At 37.7% G+C, this 22,536-nt stretch overlaps 1 protein-coding gene across 2 annotated transcripts in view; it reads right to left on the reverse strand.

Annotated features, from left to right (window-relative positions):
- Positions 1-281: 281 nt before the first annotated feature.
- The window catches only part of clvs2 (clavesin 2), a 39,671-nt gene continuing 17,416 nt past the window's right edge, over positions 282-22,536 (reverse strand). For both annotated transcript variants that reach the window (XM_080289654.1, XM_026194259.2), the window contains 3 exons: positions 4,188-4,298; positions 3,287-3,519; positions 282-1,330 (listed from right to left, as the gene is read on the reverse strand). In XM_080289654.1, coding sequence (XP_080145780.1) covers positions 1,237-1,330; positions 3,287-3,519; positions 4,188-4,298 — 438 coding nt within the window. In that variant the 3' untranslated portion in view covers positions 282-1,236. The remainder of the gene's footprint in view (positions 1,331-3,286; positions 3,520-4,187; positions 4,299-22,536) is intronic.

Below are 22,536 nucleotides of genomic sequence, written 5' to 3' on the forward strand. Positions count from 1 at the left end.
GCTGGTTTTTAAATGCCTTATAAAATACTAATAATAAGTTCAAATGGATTTAAAAACTGTGAATGGCAGCCTGGGATCATTTAAAAAAGGAAAAAGTCTGCTTTTGTTGTATACAGGAGGAAATAATCGGTCAACAACATACCAATGTGATGCTTTAATCTCTAAATATCTAATACGCATACCGTGTTAAAATGATGGTAATATGTTTTCAGAAGCTCGTTAATGTCATTACATCCAACAAATGTGTCACAACGTCACAGGAGAAGATAATACACTTGGCCTTTCCCTGCTTCTACAAAGTTTTGCCTCATTTATTTGTCCATCGAAATTCAGAAAATACATCTTTGGTCTCCCAAACAAATATGTAATTATGTGCGTCTATGTTAAAAATAAGAGACAGCAGCTTTGGGTTATCCCTAATGGCAGAAGACAGCACTGTGCTCTGTGACATATGGGTCAGAAACAAGCGAGAGAATGACTAAAAAGAAAAACAACAAAAAAAACCAAATGATACATAGAGCCAACTCTTACCGTAAAGGGGGGTTTGCTTTTCCAAGAGATAACTGGAGTGAGAACCAAGAGTTCGGCCATTGTTTTCAAAGGAAAGATGCCAAACCCCCAGTAAACACCCAATAAGCTCCCAGTAAACCCACTGCCTGTATGCCAGTTTGGGTCCAGGAGGTTAAACAAGCTGATCGCCATCACTGCTGCAGATCCTGAGCCGTGCTTCTTGCCCATATGGGGCATTTTTCCTCAAATTACTGTACAAAAAAAGGAAAAACTGTAGCTCAAGAGCTCTGGCCCCAAGCCCTCTTTGAAGTTTCATGATCAGTTTTCCACATTCTTTATCATCTGTATCCTGTACAAGTGCAGTAAACACTCTATACTTTCACAACTCACTCTCTTGAGTGTCTCTTCCCTGCTCCATACTGGATTGTTTAAAGACGTTAATTTACAGTTTCTGGAATTGGCACTTGACAAATAACTAAATAAATAAATATATAGAACACCATCAGTAGCTCTTAGGATGCCCTTAAGTCTGAGGAAACGTCCTTCTCATCTCTTGCTGCTTGCTTTTCCATGATTTGGAGAAAAAGGTGAATCCAACAGTAGCAGCAGCAGCATTTCCTGGAGGAAGGTGTTTTTCAGGGCGCGTGTTGCTTGTGCACAGTAAGTCAGTGTATTTGTGTGTGTAAATATTGATTTGAGTATGCTTTTGAGCTGTGACTGCACGGTTTAGTCCAGCGAAAGCAGCGGCTGCATGTTGTCTTCTTCGCTCTTGACTTTGTCTGGTCGCTTCAGGACTCCCGGTTCCACCACCGACTGAGACCTACAAGAACAAAGAACAGGAGGTGATTAGCATAACTGTGTCGCCAACTGTGCTGAAAGCTTTAGAGTGTCAACCGTGAAGTGCAGTGAAATATTAACTGTAACGGTTTATGTTGATGTTAAAATATTCCGACCTACTTGTGTAAAGTCTGATGCAACAGTCTATCCGTTATTTTGTCTCATGCTATGAGGCAAATTGTGAGTATGAATAAAATCTGCAAAAAAAACTTCAGGTCAATCATCACCTCAGGTTTGATTTCCAGGAATCCTCTAATTTCTATGTTTATTATTTTGTTCACACAAAGTTAAAAATACTTTATAAGACATTGGATACATGCAGAAAACACCTGTTTCTGTGTCTGTAACATAACCAGTGTGTTTTTGTAAACAACTCAAAATGCTAAAATGAAAAAATAAAATGTTACTTGCAAGTTTCATTATGTTTCATTATGTTCTATATGCAATCATTTATCAGTATTATTTTTTTACTAGTTAACCTGTGTTATAATTTTTGTTTTAATACTTCATAAAAAGAAAACAGCATCCGCACATTAAATAAAAATGCATTCGTGCATACAGATTTTATAGTATAACACGCATAACACTAACAGTGCTTTATAGGCTAAAAAAGTGTCATAAAAAGTTTTTATTTCCTGCTATATGGGAATTAACCAAAGAGTGAGTTCATTTTTAAATGCACCCTGTTACTGTCAGACCATTTATAACTCACTAATAATTAATTTATGATTGGCAGGGTTGAGCCTTCCTGCAGTGACAGCCTGCTGCCTTAACTCGCTGCTGTTTGTCTTCCATAGTATAAATGTCTTTGAGTGAGTTGACGTTCCACAGTGGTGAGATGATTTACTGTCACAGTGAATTACACCGCACAGTGGCCTATAGGGGGGAAACTCTACAGCAGGAAATGTCAAACATGCTCTCAGCAGAATTCTCTTTGTCAAGAATAAGCACATAAATTTTAGCATATGAATGAACATAAATATATATGTAACCCCCAAAGTCAGCTAGTCTGGATAATACTAGATTGTGTATTGATTGCTTATTTACTTGTCTTTTTTGTAAGGGTTCAACTTCATAAACTATTTATTGACCCCATCATATCATTATGCATCTTTATTGCTTCTTTTTTCAAACCACAGCTTGTATATAAAAGGTCGACTAAGCTATTTTGGAGACCTAAATTTAGCTTTTTGAGGCATATCATTTTGTTTTTGGGGCTTGTTGAGCACAAGACAACCGCACCATAAAACACACCGTGACTATCTAATGTCTGTTTTACTTTAAATAGAACCAGAACAAACAAAACTTTAAAACTAGTAATCGGGAATCTACACTCACCAGAAAAACGTCACATAAATCAAATGTAAACCACAGGATTCCACATCTGCTGGACATTAATGCAGGATTGAGCCACTGGACTATGTCCATCTTTTATAAATAAATCTGATCCACAAGAATCACAAAGAGGTCCAGCCAAATAACACTAGTTGCTTAAATAAAAATCTAATGAATATAAAATCAGATGGAGCATATTCATCCCCGCCAGCTGAGACAATGATTACAAGAAGACCACAGTGAGATAAAATCTGTATAGTTCTGTTATTATGCCTTTTGTTTACTATAATTATGCAAAGATAACCAAATTAGTTCCACAGTATATCCTATTGTGAAACAAGCATTTTATTCATTTTTTGTGCATTGTTTAAATTTTAAACCTGCATTATTCTCTGAGAAAATGTATTAGCTGGTAGTTCCTAAGCCTGAAGCAGCTGTGAAATACTTGGGTGGGACTCCTTAGCCTCAGGAAAAAACAGTAGCTCTGGTTGTCATTAGGAGGGTCCTAAAGCATTTAATAATATATTCTTAAACCTAATAATAATCAAAAACAGTACTACATTAAATAAAAACCACTGTGGAGGTTTTAAGATGGTACGCTAACCTCTTCATGGTCTTTGGGGAAAGGTTTTTCTCCAGGTCTCTCTCCAGGTCTTGTACTGATAGGGTGTAGGACTCTGGACAGTAGTCAGTCTCCTCGTCATATGCGTGGTCCAGCAGTGTTCGAGCCCATGTCCCCATATCGTAGGGTGGCATCATCCCACCAAGCTCCGATGGCAAGATCTCTGGGTGGATGAGCTGATGGAGGCTGTTTAGGTTGTTACCATGCATGAAAATCTGCAAAGGGAAAAGATGCACAGGGAAACAATTTAGACCAGAGGTCTCCAACTCCAGTCCTCCAGAGCTACTGTCCTGCAGCTTTGCATCCCTACTGTAACGCAGCTGAATCAAATGGTTGAATTACCTCTTCAGCATGACATCAAGTTTGGCAAAGGTCTAGTAACAAGCCATTCATTTGATTTATCTGTGTTGGAATGAGGATGTTGAAACTCTTGGAATTTTTCTCTCCACATTCAATTTCTTTTCTCTTCTTGAAACCATGAAAAAGATCACAAACACCAAAAAAGCTTGACTATTAGGCCAGTAACCAGACCCAAAATGTCATCGTTCCTATTAAATTTGAGTAGCACAACTTGTTATAACCTAATTCTATATTCTGTTTTAGCATGTATGTTTTTTTTTAAGTTTATAGGTTGCTGAATAGGTCATTACCATTTCAAATTTAGAAAGAAAAAGACAAAACAATCAGAACCAAATTACTTTATTAAAAGGAGACCATATGAATTCCAGCTTGCTAATAGTTTTCACCTATCATCCACATTAAAGTGGCTCTCTGTGTGGTTATTTTTACTGTTAGACTGTCTGTGGTCCCAATTTGGAGGGTGCTTTTTTACCTGATTTTGCACCAGCTGAAAGACAGATTATAGACAAATCTCTTGGCTTACCCTCTTCCTTGTCTTGTCTTTAAGAAAGGGTCGGATGACGGTGTAGAGAGCGTGAATGTACCAGGGCTGGTTCACAAAGTGGATCCCTCCAAATCTGGCAGGAAAACTGTCCTGTAGGAAACACAAGAAAAAACAACACAGATGAATATGACATCTGGAGGTCAGCAAAATATGGTGTAAATATATATGTGTGTGTGTGTGTGTGTGTGTGTGTGTGTGTTACAAAGTTGTATGTCAGTACTGAGCTATGCCCTTATATAATATTCCTGCCAGTTTCCAAGTTCTAATAACCTCTTAATGTTCACCTAAGATTATGTTACTTTTTTGTCTTTGTGATATTATTTGTTTTGACGAACAAGAACAGACAACTCTATATGTCAAGCAGAAAGACTGAAAATAGCAGAAAAATATCACCAGTGAAAGATGTTTAACCAGAAACGTAAAACTGTAAACTACATATTGCCATGGAAACTTCTGCTGCAAATTCATTAATCACCATTATATTGTGCAACATACCTGAGTGTGTTTCCTGTCTCTTTTCATTAGATTAGTTTTGTAAATGGCCTCTAACCTCATAGTCAATAGGAAATGGTCTGCAGTGGCTGCAGGACAAGCCCAGAGGGAAATGAGGCCTTGTTCATACAGGTTAGTGTGTGTACTCTGAGCCTAACTCAGTGATTCCTAGAATGTGGACACCATTATAATAATTATGCTCCAGTCCATGTGTATGAATCATCGTTTGGCCGTAATCCAGCAGTATGGTGAAGACTGTACAGCAATCTGACATAACAGAGCTGGCTGATAAAAATGGCTTGGGGAAAATGTTTATATAAAACATGTTGGCAATGTGTGGGAGAGACAGTGACAGTGTCTGAGGTCAGTGCAGCTTTGTAAATCAGGATTTGACTGATATGAATCATCATGGCCCAAAGTCACTTCAAGTGATTTTGCTCTGATAGCAGTAATGTCAGCTCATACACTGTACAAAGCTTTGCTCTAGAGCCATATAAAATTTAAAGACATATAAGACTATATTTACAACAAACCTAACAGAACTGGAAGGTTAGTTCAGGATCAGAGAATGATTTATATTAATTGAGGCAACCTTCAGAATTTTCCTTTAGAGTAACAATCACGCCAAAATTAACCTCTAAACAGCAAAGTAATGGGCCAATTACTGTCATTTATTGTAAATCTTCATTCAAAGAGCAGCACCACCAACACACCCAATATTCCAAGACAAGAAATGTTTCAATGACTACATAAGATGTGCCATTTGCCAAAAATAAATTCCATATATTTATTACATTGTATATTTATATATGTCCAACCGCCCTGTGACAAACTAGCAGCCAGTCCATGGTATAGTCTGCATCTCAATCAGTGACAGCTGGGATAGCCCATAATTAGATACGAAGAAGAAGATGGATGGAAGGTAAGTTTCATAATAAGATGCAGTATTCGGCATTTTGACAAACATACTCCCCTAGTGATTTTTTCATAATATAAACATAAAATGGTTGAAAATCTTTTCAAACACATTTTTTCTACCATTCATCCTTTCTCTAGAACAACTTGACCTACTTCCAAGGTGGATGGAAGAGACAAAAATGTCCAAGAAAGTCAAAACCTAATGCAGCACTTCTGTCATGTTTGTTTGTTAGCATCACAGTGGCTCAGTAACTAGCACTATGGCCTCACAGCAAGAGGGTCACGAGCTCGCTTCTGTGTGGAGTTTGCATGTTCTCGCTGTGTTTGCATGACTTTCCTCTAGTAGCTCTGGTTTCCCCTGCCTTTGAAAAACAAGCATTTTCAATCTTGCTGATATCAGTACAGGATACTCTTCCAGAAAATATCCTCAATCTTAAGAGTTGCTAAATAAATAAATAAATAAATAAATACTTTATTTACATATCATGAAGTTGATCAAAGTTACTCTTCTTCCATCATTTCCTGCAATTTAAATTTTCTTTTAACTTCGTTGTTGTTGAAAAATGTGGACAACACTAAAAATGGTAGTCCTCTGTGTTTAATCCACTCATTCATACATTTTTAAAAAGCTGTCATGGTCTGTAGATTTTGCTGTTTCCAGTCTTCAGTACAGACTTTTGATTAGGTCTTTGTGTTGCTGGAGCGTACTGTAACGCTTGGTTTTATGACTGTTTTCAGTTTCAAGAGGTTTGGTTGAGTTTGATTTCTTACTTTACTATAATGAGCTTTTTAATATTTTAGAATTCCAATTATATTACCACTCCAGCCTATCTATATTTGATCCTGTGTGTACCGGTTTATTATCCTAGCCTCTTCAGTATCCTCCTGTATCTTGTTAAATCCTCATCTCCGTGTTTAGTGATCCCCAGTTGAGTTTCTTCCTGTTTTATTTTGATAGTTCCCCATCACTTGTGTTTTGCTGTTAGTTTTACTTTTTTATTTTTCCAGTCTGATTGTTCTTGTTACCCAGCTAACATCCTCCTGTGTTTTGCATTCACCTCTGGAAAATATGACAAAAGCTGCACATTTAAGATGATTTCATTTGTCTGTTTCTGTGTAGCCTACACATATTCAAACATGTAAACAAGGATTAACTTAACATTGCACAAGAAATGCTCGTTAATGTTTCAGATGTTGTGTATTTGTTGCAAAAATATTCAACCTCATGTTCAGATGATAAGAAATAACAAAGAAATGTATTTTGGTCCGATGGAGGTCGGACAGCTCGTCTCTCAGCTGTCCGACCCCTCAGTGCTTCTTTTTGATTCTAAATCTCTGCCCTGCCCTCTGCTCTGACAGACATTTTTTCACTTTGATAAAGGGACCTACTGCATTATACATGAAATAGTAAAAATGGAATATGAGATGTAGGCCCTCTGCTGCGCTGGAGGGACAGAAGGAGGAGAAAAAGAAACAGGCGCTAAAGGATTGATCTACCTTCGCACAAGTGATGTCTAAAGGAAAAGAAAGAGGGAGGAGGTATTCAAATACAGGTTGGGGACACTACAGTGAGAATAAAAGGAGATCCAAAAGGGAAAGATGTAAGAAGATCTCGAGGACTGAGGATGGAGAACGAATTAAAGGCTTAAATTAATGGGAAAGTGGTTATTTTTGGGGTGTTCAGCTTTTGTTTTCCTTTGATGAAATATAGGTGAAAAGAATCACCAAGGAGATAACAGGAGGTAATATGAATGGATGAAGAATAGCTGAAAAAATTGATTTTCAACACTTTTAGACAGATTTTATATAATATTATTCATTGGACAAGTCTAACACAAGAGCTTGCAGATGATTTGAGTCAGTATTCGTCCAATCTAACTTCAATCCAGTTGCTGAGGTTGATTTTTACATTTTTTTTCCACTCAGCTGAGCAGACAAATCTCTTTACAAGCCATAAAGGGAAGGCTGGTGTATGTCATTATGCAGATTCTGACTATGACTTGTCTTTCCTGAAGCATCACCTGGTTGTGTCCCCTTTTATAAATCTCAAAATAGAACAAAATCTGTATTTACCAGGGAATAGAAATCCACTGGAAAGTTCACAACTATTAAAAATCTTGCATGTGACTTATGAAATGGTATGGTAAAAACATTTTTCAACGAATATTACAGATTCCCACAAGGCCAAACATCATAATATAATAAAAAATCATACAAAAACAATTCATGTCAAGTTGCTACATAGATTTGTTTGCCTACACGTGTTCATATGTGGGCATGTGGGTTTAGGTCGGTCATCATCTCAAAATAAGAGAAAACAGAAGCATGATTTTCTGTCTTAGTTAAATGTGACTGTGGGTTTGCAGGGAGACAACTGTTATTTTCTTTTTGACCCGGTGTATGTGTTTGTCAGTAAAATACTGCTGTGTGTGGGAAGGGAACGTTGAAGAGTGGAGGATTAACATTTAAAAACAGAATAAATTAGTTCAACTATAAGCCTAAAGAAAAAAAATGCAGTTGACTTATGACTTATCATACCTGGCCACTTATGTTCACTAATTATAGTAGGATAAATCCTCTCCTAAAGTGGAAAATAAACTCCCTGGTGCGCGCGTGTGTGTGTGTAACCTACAGTTAAAATGCTGTTTTAATTTTTGTGTTTGGGCCACACAGCATGCATTTTAAAAGTGGATAGTGCTCTCCTAATGAGAGAATGTTAATACCCTTCTGCTCCACAGCAACTGTATCTGTTCTTGGGGAGATGGCAGGATGATCAGGCACTGGGAAATTGCGGTCTTTGCCTGGAGACTTTTAAAAAATAGCAAAATTTGGTCTGTAAATTCAAAAGTGATCCACTGTCTTTTGAACTACTGCTAAAATTATTAGGTTAAGCTATTTTTTCTATTCGTCATTTTCATTTGTATGATTCTGGCAGTACATCGAAGATCTTGTTACGTTAATGAAGTGTTTCACCAAAGGCAGGTGAGTCACCGTGGGCTCTGCCTTTTTAATATGTGTTTATATAAACTTTGCAGATGATTGGCTAATACTTCAGAAACAACCACCAAACGAGAAAAACAGTAGTAATAGAACTCAGAAACTCATGCCAGGAGGTAGATTTGGTAAAGTCTGAAAACAGTTTGATTCCCTCTCAGAGCACTTGAATTGCAGTTTACTAAATGGTTATTTTCTTGAATTGTTTGGCCTATCCCGCGTTTAAGTGGAACCTTTTTTCCACCTTGAGTTTTTGCCATGACCTGGTCTTACTTAAAAAAAAAAAAACATATTCAAACTAAGTGCCAAAAACACAGGCTGTGCAGCCAGTAAATCCAAGCTGCCAAATTCCAGAAACCAGACAGTCAAAACCACTTCTGCATTTACTTTGATGTTTGGCTCCTGAGAGGCAAAATTCGATTCTAAGCAAATGAGCGAGTGAGGGGATTTATTTTTGGACTCCTGCTCCAGGTCACTGTGTTCAGTTACTGCAAAAGGTTGACACGAATTAGAGGTGACAGCAGATGGAGACAGGTCCAAGCGAACATGTGGAAATTAGGAGAATTTTTATTTATTTATTTCAATTTATTAAGGCTGAATTTGTACATTTAGACGTTGCTTCATCTCTCCCCCCCTCTCCCGAGAGCCTGTGGCTTCACCGACGAGGATAAACACATTAGAAATGATTTTCTCTTCAAAGCTTGGTTCGCCATAGAAAGCAGCACCAACCTCCTGCTTAGTGACATGAGGCAATCCAACAGATTTCCGTCTAAATCTAACCTGGGGCCACAACCTGCAAAATGCAGCACAAAAGCTGCCAATCTTGTTGGTGATGGTCGCTTTTTTTGTCTACAGTAATTACAGTAATGACTGTGAATTAGTCTTCATTTTTCTTAAAATGAGACTATACTAAAAGGAAAAAACACTTAATTTTTCCCTCCCACTGTGACTTTGAGCTGAAAGAGCCGGGCATGTTTGGTATGTGTTAAAACCCAGCACATTTTGCCACGGTGATGCTTACCTGCTCCACCCAGGGAAATAAAACACTGTGTATCAATCAAAGATTTTATTTGGAGCTCATATTTAGCGAATACTCGGAATACTTATGCAGACAATTAGTAGTGGATTTGCCTTGGCGAATAGCTGAGCATTTTATTACATTTTCATAACAGAGATATTATGAGTTATAACTTTTAAATATTCCTTTTAAATCAGCATTTAAGCAATAGTTTTAAATGGCAGTATTAGATTTTTCTGAAAGCTGTGATGACACTAAATAAGCACTGACCTTTTATAAGGTCAAAATTAATGCTAGACTGTTTGGATGATTTAACAATAACAAAATATTAAAGGAAATTAGTTTAACAAGCCAAGAAATGTGTTAGATAGTTATTAAGAATATTATTTATGACAAACCTTAACTTCCTGTAAACTGATGGGAATGAGTGAGGAAAACAAACCAACGTTTGGATGCACAGAAAAAAAAAATCTGTCAAGTGGGACGAAAAGTAATCAGGCTTTTCACGTTGTAACCATGACAGCCTCTTTTGTCGCACATGACTTAAATGCAACATCAGCATAGGTTCTCCAGTGTTTCTGGGCTTCTGGTATCATAAATCATGAACTGATCGGCTGACACGAACACTGTGGGTCACACACCGTGTCTGTTCAGAGGCGCACAGACACACAGCAGTAATGACATGTGATTTACCCGTAATGGTTGGAGCAAAGAACAGATGAAGTCAGCCAATCATCAGCAGCCACAGCTGCTTCTCCTGTGAAACGTCTGTTCAGATAGATTATAAGCTGCACTGTGGCGACTGAAGTAGTGAGTCTTCCTTAAGGACACCAAATGTGTCTTTTAATAGACAGAAAACCAGAAAATATTCAGGGTTTTCAATTTATAGCATTTGGATGTCATTACTGGAGTAAATAAGGACAAATATTTAAAAATCAATATGGGCTGCAAAGCTAATCTTTCAGTACACATTCTATTACATTCATTTAATCTTCAGTCTCACTTTCCTCAAGTTTCTTAACCCATTATTATTCTATGAGCGTCAACACATGTTAATTAACATGCTGTAAGGATGCTGCTAATGTGAGAGATTCAGCCAAAAGGCTAATTTACATCTGTTGTACCTGCACATAAATGTTATAAATTAAAAGATGCTAACAGGACACACAAAAGCAGACACAGCAACATATGGTGTCCTCGTTAACCTTATGAGATAAATTTCCTTTGACATCGTGTAAATATTCTGTTGCCTGCTGACATTTAATTTCAGGCATAGCCCATACATTTTGTAAAGAAAGATAAAAAAAAATATCCATATCACATCATGTAATATAAAGAAAACACATTTAGTTTTATTTGATCTATATACACATTTTCCAAGTCTTTTAAAGATGAGATGGATATCCTTAAATGCCCCCAAACACTTGCTAAACAAATCTTTTGTCTGACAGAGGCAGTAGACACCTAAAGGGGAGGAGCTAAAACGTCAGTATATCAGATCATGGATGACCTGAGGGGCTGGATGAAAGACCAGGAGATAATATTTTTATCCATGAAGTATGCAAAGCTACTCAAGTACAGGTCAAAAATGAAAATATATAGATGAAATTTGGATCATAGATCCCCTTTACTTCCCATTTTGGCATTTGTCACAATTGCTGCTCTTTTCTCATTTTTTTGGTAACTTTAATTTTTTTTTGCTATAGGTGTTCTTGTTTGTTTTTCCATGTTTTTTATTTATTATTTAGGTGGGATTTCCATTTATTCAATAGCATTACGTGACTTCAGTTCTTGTAATATTTGAATTTCAGTTACTGTTTGATTTTATATCCATCTATCCACTTTCTCCCACTTATCCAATTCAGAGGTCTGAGCCTATCCCAAGCATATTTCTAGAGTTATTAATTCCCTCAGGGTTTCCCTCTGTCTCATCCTCCTGTTATCCCGCTTGTAAAGTTAACTTATATCTCTCTATTTTCCTGTTTCACTTATTGTCACTCACTTCCTGTTTTATTTGTCTCTTGTCTCCTGCATTTACATTTACTTTGTCTCTTTGTCTAGATTAAGTTCAGCTGTGTCTTGTTTCCCTCCTGTTTCCACTTTCTTGCTAACCCTCATGTGCATAAACAGTTCAGTGCTTCTCCTTACTCTGTCTGTTACTCACCCCTGTCTTCTCATTGTTTGTTCCTCAAGGTTTTCGTGTTTCTGTTTGTTTTTGAACTATTGAAATCCTGACCTTTAGCCTCAATAAACTTCTTGTTGTGTGTTAATTTAGTCTGCTTCAATTATCAGCATTTGGGTCTCTCCGTCACTCTTGAATACATGACCGTAGCATGTCATGAAATGACACCCAAATAGTAGAAATCAGAGCATTGGTTAGGGCTAAATGCTTCAGTGAATGAATGTACATTTACTATTAATATGACAGCAGATTGAGTTAAAATAAACTGCAGTGTGTTTAATGTGATTACGGGACATGCCAGTGTGCCACAGAGTGTAACATTGTAGCTCACTGATCTGCTTAATGGTTTCTGGATATAACTGAGGTTCTGTGACACTACTATGTAAGATATATTGCATAATAAATGTTACAAGGATCAGTGGATTAGATAATATGATTGCTCTTGGTCTTTTCAATGAATTTGTAGACACTATAATCAAGAATGTTAATATATAACAACCTATAACAACAAAAAGCCAAAAAAACCTTGCAAAACTACTCCTAAACCACATTCTGAATGTGAGTGTTCGTCACATGCTCTAACTAGTATTTCACTCATCGGCCACTGAATTTGAAATTTAATGACAGCAAAGGCAATTTACTAAACCAAACAAAACACGCAGGAAAAACAAAAGCAGCAGGGCTCTGATATTCAAAGGAGACCAAAGAAAGATGAAACAGTAAGAGTTAGTACACAGTATTTTCCACATATTTTCTACCCTTGCTGCTTTAAATTCTTTTCAAGTTATTGTCATTTGGTGTGTTTGACTTTAAGTCTTTCTCAAAGCAAAAGGAAAACACTACCTGCTGTTTAAAACAGCGTTTACAGAGAAACGCTTCAGACTGCTACCCAGCATGACTGAAAGGAGTTTGTCGGTAAAGGTATTATGTAACTGTCAGGGCAGGTGAATATTTAATGACTATAGTACTGATGTACCTTTCAAAAATAGTTGGATCAAGAGACAAACTGGAGTGTGAAAAGCAGCAGTGCTCTGAGATTTATTCAAATTTACTTTATTAGGTGATCTAAAGAAAACACTGCATGTTTAGACAAAATGCCCTTTTCCCTTAGATATATTAGTCCACTTATTAATCATACAGCTTTTTCTTCTGAACCTTTCACCAGATATATTAATCGAGATATAAAAAGTAAAAGAGTAAAATGTTCTTGACACAGATACTCTGAAAGTTACCGGTGATACAGGCTGCAAAGAGAACCTTTTAAAATGTTAACCACTGGTTCATTGTCATAAAGTACTATAATTGTTTCAGGATTGCTTAGAGCTCCACAGCGGACAGGCAGCTCTGATTGGATATAATTATAGTTGGACTGTAGCCCAGCAGGTTGGCAAAGTGTTGAATGTGGAAAAGCTAAAACATAAAGTGGTGAGAAAGTCTTTTGAGTGGAAATGTTGTGGGTATAAAACACAATGTGGATCAAATGTCCAAGAAAAGGGAGTCATAGCTAAGGAGTGGCTTTTTTTAGTTTCATGTTGGCAGAACAATCCTAACAATATCTTTGTTTTGTTTTTTTTATTAACAAAACTGAATAAAACTGATCAAGCTCTATTTTCTGATAACATAAGTAACAATTTGATTCAGTTTCAGGTAAGACTACAGCAGCAGGCAAGAAGAAGTAGAAGAAGAGTTTCTCTCAGAACAGGCACAGCTGGGGGCCGGCGGAGCTCACGGGCGCGTCACTGCAACTCCCCCTGACTTCTGCTCCGCGGCTGCTGGGCGAGCCCTCATCTGGGACTCTCCTCAGCTCTTACTGGAACAGTGGCGCGGCTGCCCCTCTGTTGGTCTTCCATGGTCTCTTGTGTTCTGGGGGCCTCTGGATGTCTGGAGTTTTGATCTCCTCCATACCCGCTTCACACCCTGGAGGACGGGGCTGTGGCCCCCCCACACTCCCTAGCAGATCATTACATGGAGAAACCTTTGGAATGCAAGCATGCTGATCCACACAGGTATGCACACATGGGTATTCACAGACGCGGACTAAAGCTTTCTTGGCTGCTGCCTCAAAGCACACTGTGCGCTGTCTATCTTGCGTGCTGCACAATATCGTTTATTATTTAGTAAATATTGATATCTATGACTAGCTAGTTTATTGTGATGGTGCTTTGTTTTCTCTATTATTATGTTGCTCTTTGTTGTTTGCTGTCTCCTCTGTTTGTTTTTTTTGTTTGTTTTTTTTTTTTCTCCATACAGGTGACCCAGGAGTTCTTTTTTTTTTTTCTCTCTCTTCCCCCCCCTTCTCACCGTCTCTTCTCCCCTTTGGTTTTCTTTCTTTCTCTCCCCCTCTTTCTCTCATTCATTCCCCCTGTCCTATTTATTAAAAAAAAAAAAAAAAAAAAAAAATGACAAAGGATGAACTGAAGCTCTGCCATCACGTAATGTCGCATACTGCTGTTTCTGATGTCATTTAAAAAAAGAAAAAAAAAAAAAAAAAGAACAGCTTTCACACAGCAACAGAAAACAAGACAGACAGATCTTTGGTGGGTGAACCATGTATTTTATGTCTGAACCTGCTGAACCTGTAAGATCAGGTCACACAGAGCTACTGTAAGTCACAGCCTGCTCATTTATTATTTAGTTTATCAAACGGGAGCTGTGACAGCAGCTCGAGACATGATGGAGCCAGACAATGGGAAGCAGATCCACAACATCCCCGAGTTTGCTTTTATCATTAACCCATGCTGACCTGAATCTTCTCTGGACAAGCAAGTGAAAGTAGTAAACTTATTGCAGAAATTCAGCTTGTAAAAAATCATGAAAAGCATCTCTGACACATTGAGTTGAAGCAGACTGGATTTAATTTTCCTTTTGTAGGTGCTCTTCAGTCACTTGAATTCAGGGGACAAGCAATCCTTACTAAGTTGTTAAAAGTTCTTACCTCAGAATGTATATTTACTCCCCTTACCTGAGTCTCAAAGTGTATATATATTTATTCTTCTTATTCTTAGTCTTCCTATATTTATTGTTGTTCTTTTGCACTGGATGGAACTGGAGCCACGTCGTTTCGTCTCTCTATATACTGAACTGTATAAAGCAGAGATGACAATGAAGTTTACTTTGACCTGATAAAATTGGACTCCAAGGCTGGATACGGTAATATTAGTCCATTATTCATAGGCAGAGGTGATAGTTTTGACTTATGAGGGATGAATATAGTCCACCTCAGGCCTTCCAGTTAATCCTGAAGGAGAAGTGCCAAAAGACGGAGAAGCAAAGGATTAAACAATTGTGAAGCCTGAGGTCTTTGTCATTTGTGTTTTGCTTGTTGCCTGTGGTTTTTCTGTTTTATTTTCCCTCTTAAACCCTAACTGTTCATTGAAGATCTCTGTAAAAAATCACCAAGTGCTGCTTGTACGTGATCAATGGATTTGTGAGGTTCAGTTTCTAATTTTGTAGTTTTAATCTTATAATCCATATCACCTTGAGGTGAAAAAACTAAACTGGTGCTATACAAATACCGTAAATATGTCTCATGTATGTACTGTTCACAACACTATTTTATCTTCTTGTTTTGGCTGCTCCCTTTAAGTATTGCTACAGCAGATCATCTGTCTCAATCCCACCCTCATCCAAGCATCTGCTTTTGTCACACCGGCCCTCTGCACGCCCTACTTCACTTCATCCATGAATCTTTTCTTGCTGCCGGGCAGCTCCATCGTGAACACCCCTTGTCCAGTATATCCACTATTCATTCAGCCCTGTCTCTCTCTGTGTCTCTGCTGCTCAATGTGAGCTGTCCCTCTGATATACTCATTCCTAATCCTGTGCCTTCTGGTTGTCATGCCTCTTTGTCAGTGCCACTGTCTCCAAACAATACATCATGGCAGGTCGCACTACCATCTTGTAAGCCCATACTTTCACACTTGCTGCTATCCTTCAGTCACAAATCACTGCTGACACACTCTCCTCCCTGCCTCCACTCTCTACTTACCTGTCTTGTGTTTTGTAGGGTTGACCCTAGGTATTTAAACTCACCCACCTTCATTATTCTACTCCTTGCACATTCACTTTTACACGTCTCTCTCACATTCACACACACGTATTCTGTCTTGTTTCTACTGACTTGTCATTCACATTATCTACAGAGGATACCTCCACCTCTCCAGGCTCTCTTCCACCTCTAACAGCAGATCACAATGTCATCTGTGAACATCACAGTCCACAGAGACTCCTGCCTGGCCTCATCTGTCAGCCTGTCCATCACAACTGTAAAGAAGAAGGGGCTCAGAGGTGATCCCTGAAGTAATCCCACCCAAACTTTGAACGCATCTGTTACTCCTACAGCACAACTCACTACTGTCATGCTATCCCCTGCACCAGTTGATAACATGTCCTTTAGCAGCCTCACAAACTTCTCTATAACCCATAACGTCCTCATAAAATACCATGGTTTATCTCTTGACATTTATCTTTTCATTTATAATAAAAACACCGAAAACTCATGCCGCTATAAATACATTTTGTTTCCTAATCTTTGTAGTCATTAAGGGTGTTGTTGTTGACTTCTACATAATGTCATTGCAAACAATCCTTTCTTAGAATATATTCCTCTCGGCGTACTTGCGTCCCAGTATTTCCAGCAACACATCTGTAATATCCAAGAGTTTTGCCGGTGAGTTCGAGTCTATCAGCACTCCACGAGCAAGCAGCAGACGTAACCAAATCTGACGTGTGTCGTCCAGCACTCTGTGATTCTGAGTTGTGGTCATAGTTTCGCTCTGTCTCGCTCCGTCATGCTTTTTCAGTCTTTCTACAACAGATCAGGTTGATGAGCACTCTCTATTCTCTGCTCTGCTTCTGTCACTTCCCATCTGAACTGGGATGAGTAAACGTGTCCTCCAGTAAAAGTGAGTTTCTGAGAGAAAAAAGACAACATCCATTTGAGTGGTTTTTTTTCTTGTCTTTCTCAGGGTTTAAAGTGTAGCCTGGAGTTACAACATTGTTTGCTTTTGGTCTGTTCTTTATCAAAGTCATCTGAGTGAAGTTAATGCTGAACCTAAAAAAAGGAGGGGGAAACGAAGGGTGGATCTTCCTGTAAGTGACAGAAAATGCTCTGTTTCCTGTCACCGTTCTGGGACAGGAGTGTACAGCAGTGCCACTTCGCTGATCCCTGAAGGCTGAATTTTTTTTACCCATGCTGAAAAACAAACCAGCTCCTCCAATAAAATAACCTTTGTACTCCACTTTTCTAAAGAATAAACGCAGCATTGGTTCAATCTTGGGCTCCACTTCCATCTTTTATTTCCCTGGAGCCTTTTATCCAATCAAGGACTCCAGAGTCATCCTCCTCCTGCTGTTGCTCTATATCCACTCAGTACATTTTCAACTGTCTTTTTTCCAAAACCTTTTAAACAATGAGACCCATTTGCTCTGTAATGATGCTCAAATTGTTTATTCTATTTGTTCCTTTCTGGGATCATATTGTTTATATTAAACCCCTCTCTAGTTTTGATATCTACCTTAAAAACAGATATTGCCCATAATGTTAGATATATGAGTTTTTTTCACCAGTTTGTAGTGCTATCCATCTACATTTCTTTGGTATAAGTTTTCAAAGAGGACAGATATTGCCAAATTTGAGAAACTCACCAGAACAGTCCTGATGGATAAACAGCACTTAAAACAGCCAGCATTTAGTTCAAGCATCCCCTATGATTGTTTTTGTCATGCATGATGTGCTCCTTTTTTTAAGCCTTCTTAGCTACTTTGATTTTTAGCACATTCATGCTATCATGGTTAAAACGTATGATAGAAAATACTCTCTGGCATAACACAGTATGATTGCAATAAAAAAGTTAGTTTTTTCATTGCATTTTTCATTTTCATTTCATTTTCATGCAACAGTTCAATGGTCCAGGTGTTATTTGCTTACCAATTGGCCTGGAAAATCTAACATTGACACACTGAAAAAAAGCACTAGCATAAATACAAACGCTGTTGTCTATTGTATATTAAATAACTTTGCAGAGAAATTGCATTGTGCTGTGTTGCTGAAGTCTTGTGAAGCTTTAAGGTGCAGTAGGCTGAGCGCTTTTAAGAGATTGCTGAGAAAAATGCAATTCCTGCTGAGAACAGATTCTCAATAACCAATCTTATTAATTTCCTTACATTTCTGGGTAGGCTTCTATCACAGACTTTATGTCATAATTGTTGGGTCAGATTTTCAGTTACTTAGTAAAAATGTCACGGAGATTAGAAGCATGATCCAATAGATAACATGCAAACAACATGTAATACTACCACCAGATGTATGCACTGCACCTTATACTAAAATACTATTTTTTTCTTTTCTGCAAATAAAACATAGCTTACAGTTCAAATCAAGTGATTTACACAAATACATAGAACTATAAATAGCCATATGTATATGTCAGATGACTTTTTCATTATAAGCACTCCATCACAAGCAAAGTATCCTTAACATTCCACTTATAAAATAATTACAAATCTTTTATCTAAGTTGATTATACCTACTTAGCTTTTATAATCGGATTACATAATACTAACTACATGTAGTCCATTACTTGCAAATCCTGGATTTCACCTACAGCATTATAAATGTAAAGCATGTGAGGAAGTGGGATGAGATTCATGGTAAAATTTCCACCTGCAGCTAAACTGGCTCACATGTAGAGTAAGAAATCATCGTTTGAAGTTCATATCTTTTTCCTCTCAGCCTGCGCAGGTGCAACACGCACCCGTGTTTTATTTGAAGCCTCCCTCAGCATGACGATTCAGTGTTCATCAGTATAACCTTGGTGTGCACTTAAATACAATGAATCAAATCAATGCACACAGAGCAAATTGCAAGTAAAAAGCTGTTAATGCACATCTTCGAGAAGAGCAGCAATTTATGCCAAAATATAGCATTTACATATATATAAATCATTCCTAATTATAAAGATTCTTCAGTTTATGTAAAAAGACCAGAGGCTTGAAAAATATAATGAGGCAATGAACACTGACAAAGTGTCCCAGGTATCTAAAGTAACCTTATAGCTTATTTCCTGCACAAAATTGAGACTGAGAGGAAAGGTTACACCAATTAAACTCTCAGCAGGATATACTGCCAACTCCACTCAGGAGCTCTGAGAGAGAAATTAAATTTTTCCCCAACAGAGAGATCAGAAATGTATTTAAATCTCTCTATATATTTTAATTCCGCCTCCTGTGAATTTTCTCTGTCATATCAGGTCTTTGCTAAATTGACAGGTTAATGACCCTGAACATTCAAATCCATCCTTCACAGTGGTGCTTTAGTCTATGTTATGTGATAATAAAGGAGGTTTGTTTCTGAATTGGCTGGAGTTCACAAAGGAACAAGCAAATGGTAAGCTCTTTTTTAAAAATCTGCTAGAGGACTTCTTAGCACTGCCAGGTTTCTGCCCCTGGTCTCTCTCTCTCACTCGCTGTTTGTGTGTGTGTTCGGTGGAGTTGACCTGAGTGTCCAAATTGTGGGCTGAAGCTCAACAGATCTCGTCTTCCTGCCAAACAGACGAAGGGCAGAGGAGAGTGAGACGTAGCAGCAGAGGGCTGATTTTGCCTATCCTTCCTGGTTCACCACTGCATCATGCAAACTGCTAATCTTCATTGAGTCCCTGGATATTAGGGGTGCAACCCAAAGCTGCTGTCTGCATTTGCATTTATATAAAAACATTAAAAAAATCAATAAAACACAGTTCAAATCCATAGTCAGAAGCTTACCAGAAGTGAAACTGGAAGAAAAACTGCATTCTTGTTGTTGTATTTGTTTTTGTGAATGCCGATACTGTACATGTTTTCTTTGAGTTTCAGTTGACATTAAACAGTATCTTGAATCATATGTATAGAAATAAAAAAAAAAAGGGTAATGGTTGCCCAATATCAAATTCCCTGAGCAAAGTGACTGATTTCTGTGTCTGAAGGCAATAGGCCGTGCTTGTTTCCAGGATGTGCCAATTTTCCATTCTGCCATTCTTCAGTTCTCTGAACACAGCAGGCATGGAGCTACAAAGTCAGCATGACCCACACACCCACAATAGCCACAATGGCTCCAGTTTTCAATGTGAGTCATTTCAGATAACAAACTGTAATCCAGATCTCCAGATTTGATCTGACCCTCGGTTCCTCGTCTGTCCAAAACTAGCTGCCTTGGCTGTACCAAAGCCTGGTATTAGATTAGATTATTGTAACTGTGAATCATGCAAAACTGCCTGAGAACAGGCCAGGAATACAAATACGAATGTAAATTAGCAGTTAAAGAAAATCAAACTTCTAAGAAATTTAGCCTTGGTATTAGTGCTATCATTAGTTTAAGTTAGTCATTTTAGAAACATGTGGTCTTAATGTTAATATTCTGTGACTTGCATGAAAACAAACACAAAAGTATAAATGGCAAATTCGACCTGTCATCATCCTGATCCAAATAATATATCACGAATATGTGGCTAAAAGAAACCACATTGCCTTTCTTGCCTGGAGTCTGTAAAACAAATATTATGCTTCTGTACTGAAAATCAAATTAACATTTCTTCATGTGCGAAGATGAAACAAGTTCTGGTTTTCTATGTTTCGCCCCAGAAGCTCTTAATGTTGTTTTCGACTCCTTAACTGCCATTTTGGTGTGACATGAGATTAAGTCGGTTTTGCTAAAAGACGAAGAGGCGTTGTGACTTTTCTATCATTTCAATGTCTGTCTTTCATACATAAAAATTAAATATACTGTATAGAGGTTCCATAGAAAAAAAAATCTAATTCTAAAGTGTATGTGTGACTTCAAAAGATTTGAAATTTACCAGTTAACACAGGGCAGCTAAATACTATAACATCTTGGCTGTGCAGACTAACATGCTTCTGAAATGTATCCAACTATTACTTTAACTAGTCACATGTTCGACGCTGACATGCGAAGCATTCAGTGCTTTGGAGATTTCACAGTCAAATAGGCACTTAAATCATTCTTTTCAAGTGTATGAACAAAGGGACCAATGCTGCTGCACATTCAATTTCAAAGACTGAATGTGATCTAGAATATTGGCAGAGAATACCAGCTATTGGCAGATTTTCTTCAAATTATCAAAAGCTTATAGCAGCCAAACTCAGTGTAGCTTATTTTATTGAAGTGGGAGAGCATTTGGTCAGATAGCTGCTGTCTTCATCCATCTGCATTTCAGAGATAACGGGCAGAAAGGACAATCTCAATCAATACAGCGTTACTTACAAAGAAAAACCTGGTCAGAAGCTTCTTTGTTCGCTAAAAACTGTCTCAATTTCCTTCTTGCAGACTGAAACGACAGGATAGTGACATTTACAAGGCATGGTGATTGTTGGCAAACTGCCTATCTGATTCCTAATATAATTCAAGACAAAAAATTCTTTGATTCCATTTAAAGTTAACCAGTTTTTCCACCTTATAAATGGAAAATGAATTTAAACTGGATGTCCCGATTACACTGCTTTAGATAAAAAAAGATAAATTACAGGCTGTCTCGTAACCTTTTTATTACACTTCATGGCGATGGAGAAAAGCAGGAGGATTATAAATCAGTAGAGTGGAATTAATGTCCTGAGATAGACTTCTTCCCAATCATAATAAAGTGATATTTTACAGACGATTACTTCTAATGAAGAAACAAAGTGTTTTCATACATTTTAAGCCGCTTCACAAAATATACAGTAGGTCAACATTAATCTCGGGAATTTTCTGCAGCCAGTGTTGGCACAATTTTCAGGAGACCCAGTTATTCTGCAGAGCTCTATATGTTACATAACAATGCTAATGCGCTATATCCACAGAGACCTTGCTTACTGGAACGATACTCTACTGTATATGTTAATGTGGTCTAAATATCTGCAGATATGCAGGCTTGGGGGATAAAAGTGTGTCACTATTGCATATTTTGTCAAAAAATAAACATGGTTAAAGATATACACATACTTTTACAAGCTGAAATAATTTACTGAAAACGTTTTTGTTTGCTCTTATTTTACTAAGTCTGTTCTCCATTTACCAGAACCAGTCAAGCCAGATTTACTGATTCTGGTTCGGTCAAAGGTTTCTTTGTCGTTCAAAGGGAGTGTTTGCTGCCTAGTGTCACCGTGTGTTTAGCCCACATAGGTGACTGATGTGTTTGTCTCTGATGCAACAGTCAAACTAAGAAAGTTAGTGTTTGGACACAGAGTCATATGTGTATATGTGACTGTGTAAAATGCACTTGAGGTCGTGTTGCCTTTGAAATGGTTGCTTTGGAGATGGGGATCGTATCTGTAACCAGTCAAAGTCATGATTGGCTGACGTTACTGTGAACTATTATTAAACTATTTTAATTTAGAATTCAGCCACAATCTTGTAACTTGAAACAAAAATTGAAATTCCTCCACAAATAGAGACATAGTTTCTGTAGGAGGAGAATTTAACTGCAAAATGATGCTTATGTATGAATATAACAAGAATACGATGCATTTGCAACGAGTTGAGTTTTGTCCCCTGTTGCAGATATCACCAACTTCCTGGACTGATTGCAACATTGATTGCTGGCAGTCTGTCGACATTACACATCAATCTGTCTGAGATTTATTTGAGGTCAGTCCAAGTCACATCACGATCTCCCATCAGAGAGGTATATTATGAAGGAAGTTCAACACAGTTAGGCTTTCGTTAAAACTCCAGTGGGAGATAATGGGCATTA

This window comes from Astatotilapia calliptera, chromosome 15 (assembly GCF_964374335.1).
Source record: "Astatotilapia calliptera chromosome 15, fAstCal68.1, whole genome shotgun sequence".
In the NCBI taxonomy this organism is placed as follows: domain Eukaryota; kingdom Metazoa; phylum Chordata; class Actinopteri; order Cichliformes; family Cichlidae; genus Astatotilapia; species Astatotilapia calliptera.